Consider the following 5,414-nt stretch of genomic DNA (forward strand, 5'->3'; position numbering starts at 1 on the left):
CCTCCTCTCCTTTCGCTCTTTTTTTTTTTTTTTTTTTTTTTTTTAATTTTCCTTTTCCTCTCCCCCCCCGCTTTCTTTTTCTTTTCTAAAAACGCGTTGGTAAATACCAGAAGAAAATAATGACGGTCAGATTTAAACATCCCAAATCCAGGAAACTCACACTTATGGCTGCTGCGCCTGTCTCTGGCTCCCTCGTCCTGCCTTTGATGTGGTTGGAGCAGTGGGAGATGCTGTCCCCAGCCTGGCGTGAATACTTATCTCGTTTAAAAATACAATGGCGTCATTTTATAACAAAAATACGTATATATATAAAACCCACCTTTTATTGCCTCGGTTAAAAAGTGTCAGCTGGAAAAAAAAAAGAATAATTTCTGTCTTAGCAAAGGAAAAATTGTCTCAGCTTTACCGACAGCAGACACCAGCAAACGAATATTTAGTCCTGTTTAGTCCTGTTTCCCTACTGATTTTCCCACTTAGTCTTTATAGTGTTCTTGCATATCAACGGCTGATTGTAATGATGTGGGTTTGCATTTTTAAAGCCTCCCCCTCTTTTAAGAGTCCTAAAGCCCTTCGAGGGGACATTCTAAACACTGCCCGGTATCATCACAGCCAGCCACAGGACATTTCCAGTCTGTGCAAATGACACAGTGGACCAAATGCAGCAGACTCTCTTTTGTTAATACTTCACAAAATGTAACAATGTGTGTAATTTTTGTTAAAACGAATTTTTCCTCCTCCTCCTTCCCCAAGTAATTCCAGCCTCTACATGGAAAACACACTGTTTTCACAAGGTGTCTAAAGGACAGATGTAAAATGGAGCAGGTATTTTCCAGCGGTGCTCAGCCTTTTCCTCCTCCTCATTCATTTCTTCCCCAGTGGTGGGATTCATCAGCTCCCAGCCCACCACCCAGCTACCCAGGGAAGGTATCTTTGCAAAATGAGGGTGACATCCCCACATCAAGATTTTTCAGAGGTGTTGGGGGCCCTGGGACTGCCTGATCCCATTCACAGGAGGAACAGGAGGGTAAGAGACTCCAAGTACTGTAAAGAAAGAGCTCTACTAAATTAACCTCTATTAAATTAATAAAGTTTCTGTGCTTTGACAGGCAGGGCAGATGAGGAATGATGGTTCTTTATCATGCTCAGGGCAGGTGCAGTGAGTAGTACTATCACCCCTGTATCCATAGAACGAACATAGGCACAGATTGCACTTCAGTAGGCAGTGAAAGCCAGATTTCAGCTTTGTCTTTGGGTGCTGTGCTGCCTATCCAAATGAACATGCACAGACATAATACCTGTTAACACTCTTAATATGTTGTTGGCTCCATCAGTGCAAATCACTTTGTTGTTTAACCTCTCTTTCTATGTGTGTCTGTAATCACATCAGTTTGTTTATTTTTGAAGGTTCCTGACAGCTCAGTGCACCAGTATATTAGTATGTCCTTATTAGCCTGTTGATGCTGCAGCCTTGGAGGGAGACTTTTACTGGGTGTAGCAGAGAGAGCGAGTGTGCTATTTTGCAGTCTGTGGAGGACACTCTGATCTTTCTTTGCTGTTTATATCAATCTGTTCCCAAGCATTTCAGGTTGAGTTTGCCTTGCCTTCAAAAAAGAGCATTGGTATTTTTTTGTCCCAGAAGTGGTCTATATAAAGGTTGCTCAGAATTGCTAGGAAGAAGCAGAACAATCTATCTCTGCCTCCTGCTCACCCCTTGGAGGCTTAGATGCTATGGAGTGGAGGAGTGGCAGACACAGAAGTGCCCTATAGTGTGGCAGAGCAGGATTTGCAGGTCACCTTGACCCTGGGCACAGAGCTTGAATGGCTTGAGCTTGACCCTGAGAAGTATAGTGTGCACTTGTGCTTGAGATGTCTCCAAAGCATGTGAGGTGATGGAAGGAACATTGCACGCAAACTGATCTGTGGTGCAGTGTTTACTGTGTCCTGGGTTGCCAATTCCAAGGGCTCAAAAATCAGGTCAGCCTCCCCTCTCCTCCCACTCAATGGAATGGCTTAGAAATCAAGATTGTAAGTAATACCTTATGGATATTCAGTTCTAGCGTTGAAACATTGAGGGCTTATGTATTCATGCTTTTCTTTACAGTCTGGGCTAGAAGGAAAAAAAAGTTAACAACAAGCAAATAAAAGGAAAGCTGAGGGCCTGATGAAATCATGCAGTTTCAAGAGCTGGGGCCTTAAGATAATTTAGAATCTTGTGATAAAATCGTGAGAGATGGCAACACTGAAACTGGTTGCAAAGACACAAGATAGATGATGTGACGCTGACCGCATCTTTGCAGTCAGTGCAGAACAGGAAAAATCATGCTCAGCACCATGTCAGCTAATTTGATTTCATCGCTCTGTTCAGATGTCCCCGTTGGTGTGTGTGCATATACTTCCAAGAAAAAGACTGCTGATTTCAGTGGAAGAATTTGAGACTGTTGACGTCTGAAATCAAGTAAAAGATAGGAAACAGTCAAGTTACAGCTCTATTTACACCTCCTTTCCCACTCCCTTCTGTAACCCCCAGTAACCACCTGCCTATCCAAATGGATAGCCTAACACGTCATGCCTTCCTTCCCTAGCCCACCTCTGGTTATCTTGGCTTGCTGAAGGATGAGAAAGTCATAGGAACTGTAAAGCTGGCAGGAATGATAAAAAGCAAGAGAGGAATTTTGGGTGGACAAGTTTTTGGGTAAAGAAGGTTATGCTGGAAGCCCAAGTTGCAAGGGCTCTGTGAAGACACTGGCACTTCGGCAGTTACCAGATTTCCTTGGTTCACTAAAACTTTTGCCCAATGGAGATATTTGATTCTCCCAGTGCTGCTGCCTCTTGTGATGACGAGTGAATGAAGAGCACCTCAGGCATTAAACAGCATCTTTGGAAGACACAGTTGGGGTCTGGTACCTGATGTTCCCTGCCCAACTGTGTTTTCCTCTATGCAAGGCTCCCTGACACGTTTTTGCTTCGCTAATTCACAGTTCTTTTAATACACTAATTCTAAATCACCTGTTCTGACTTTGACAGGCTACAGACACCTGTTTGGGGTAATATTCCACAGCTAATTATTACATGAGAAACTCAGTTTCCAACAAAAGGTTTTCTGTGTGAAATTGTCATAGTTAACAAATTAGTAATACCAACTTTATACAAAAATAGCTTGCGGTTTTAATTTACATGTACTTAACCTTGCCTGAAGAACTAGAAGCAGTGGGATTGCATGGGGGGCTGCCTCTCACCCAGCACACTGGCGAGCTGGTGCCTCCATCCATTACCCACCAAAGCTGTAAAGTTTCCAATGTAAGTCCTGGTCCTCATAGCAGAGTCAGTTTTACCAGACTGTGAGGAGCACAGTGCTTCTCACCAAAAACCAGGAGAAGAGGGCAAGAAGTTTCTTCTAAGGAGAAAACTGGGAGTAATTTTCAGCTCACCAGCTTGGTGCAGTTTACAGTCAGAGTAAGGAAAAAAAGAGTCTTTTTTTGAAATGATAGCCCTGCTGCAACATAAAGACGTTACAGTAGCTGTTACACTTGGAGTTTTTGCTGTTTACCTCTATAGCCTTTAGCCACTGATCTCAAAGGCTGTGTTCCTGCCATTTCATCAGACTCCACTATGGCCCCACCTGTGTGACTCCTCTTGTGGTGTCCACTGGTCAGATGCTGTTGCCAGAGGTGAGCCTGTTAGAGCCAACTGAAGCCATCTGAGCTTGTCCTGGTGGAAGATTGCTTTTATTATGACTGCTAGGAAAATCCTTCTGTGTCTTCAATTTTTAATGCAGCCTATACCAATGTTTTTAAGAAGCTCTATGTTTTGGGTGGGCTCAGTTTCTTCACTTGGAGAAACACAGAGCAATCTGAAACAACCATGAATTTGGTTCAGATGAGGACTGATTTTGCATTTTCTGAAAAAATGAGGCATGGCATTCAAGCACCTCAGAAGCAGTTCTTTATTTCAATTATGCTGTCATATAGTTACGGACGGTTGTGACATGAAGTTGAGAGACTAAATTTCGGCATTAAATTGAACAACAAGCAGGTTTTAGTTTTGTTGAACAGGTAAATCTCAGCACGCTTGCTCCTTTGGGCACCTCCATAATGTCATATTTGCTATATGGGTGTGTGAGATCTCCATCAGAGCTTTAATATGTCAGCTTTGATGCCCATCTTGGGACAAAGTAGATATGTTTTTTTGAGGGGCTGCAGATCAAATCAAGTGAAGTTGCAGATTGAGTTGTCTCAACAGTCAGATCAGTCTATGTATACACACCCAGAGATGGAGGTAGACAAAACTGGTGGCTGCTTTAAGTAATTTGTCTGGGACAGCAGGTGAATAGGTAGCAGTGAATGCACAGACCCTGCTGTGCAATATAGAATGTCTGCCCATTAGAGGTGAAAGGGCAGCCTCAATGTGCAGTACAGGGTCTGGCTCTGGGCACAAGTCTGAGTGCTGAGATGGTTCTGCCCTGTGGTAGTGGCTGGATTGTGAAGTGCACTAATTCCCATGCCCTTGTGTTTCCACAGCCTCTGAGCAATCTGTGTGTCCATCCCTAGATGAAGGACCCCCCTTCTCGGTGCCCTTCAAGCCATACATGTGGAACAGCTTGGGTGGCTCCGAACTGAGGCATCTTGTACAAAGCTACAGGCCCTGCCCAACACTGGAGCGAACCTCAGCCCTGGGGCTCTTCTGCGAGCGAGGCTCTGAGCCTGCCCTCTATGGTGCTGAGCGCAGCTCTTCTCTTGGACTTTATGGTGACTTCAGCTCCCCGGGCCCGGGGCTGTTTGAGCGGCCACCGGCAGCAGCACCTGGACTCTATGCTGAAACACAGCCTGGGCTGCAGCAAGAGAAGGGCCCAGGTGGCATCAAAGTGGAGTCGGACCTCTTGTGCCGCCCATTGCTCATCAGCACTGGCTCTTACAAGTGTGTCAAGTGCAGCAAGGTAGGGATCCCTTTCTTCATCTCTGATTATGACTCTTACCCAACCTCTTCTCCCTGGCAAGCCTGACCCTGTGTGCTCTCTCCCCTCAGGTCTTCTCCACGCCACATGGCCTTGAAGTACATGTGCGCCGCTCACACAGTGGTACGAGGCCCTTTGCCTGTGACATGTGTGGCAAGACCTTTGGCCATGCAGTCAGCCTGGAGCAGCACAAGGCCGTGCACTCTCAGGTGAGAGTGGGGCAGACTGCCAGGATGAAGGTCTGAGGGCCAGGGCCAGCTGCTTGCTTTGGTTGGCTTTAGGGAGGCCAGAAAAGCAATCATAGGATCATAGAATGGTTATGGTTGGAAAGCACCTTAAGATCATCAAAGAGCAGTAGGTGGACATCTAAACTGAGGAGGGGAAGAAAACACGGTAGGGCTGCAGTAAGCAGTTGTGGGTGAAGAAGGTGGTGTTAGGCAGAGGAAAGGGTGGGCAGCCAGTG

General features: G+C 45.5%; 1 protein-coding gene across 1 annotated transcript; it reads left to right on the top strand.

Moving 5' to 3' along the window:
- Positions 1 to 4,513: 4,513 nt before the first annotated feature.
- On the top strand, positions 4,514 to 5,160 carry LOC104411570 (zinc finger protein Gfi-1-like; the record flags this gene model as incomplete). Its single annotated transcript, XM_010022017.1, has 2 exons — positions 4,514 to 4,933; positions 5,023 to 5,160. Coding segments are annotated over 2 exons (558 nt in total), but the record flags the coding sequence as incomplete, so codon positions are not given.
- Positions 5,161 to 5,414: the final 254 nt, after the last annotated feature.

This window comes from Nestor notabilis, unplaced genomic scaffold (assembly GCF_000696875.1).
Source record: "Nestor notabilis isolate BGI_N333 unplaced genomic scaffold, ASM69687v1 scaffold25159, whole genome shotgun sequence".
Lineage (NCBI taxonomy): Eukaryota > Metazoa > Chordata > Aves > Psittaciformes > Psittacidae > Nestor > Nestor notabilis.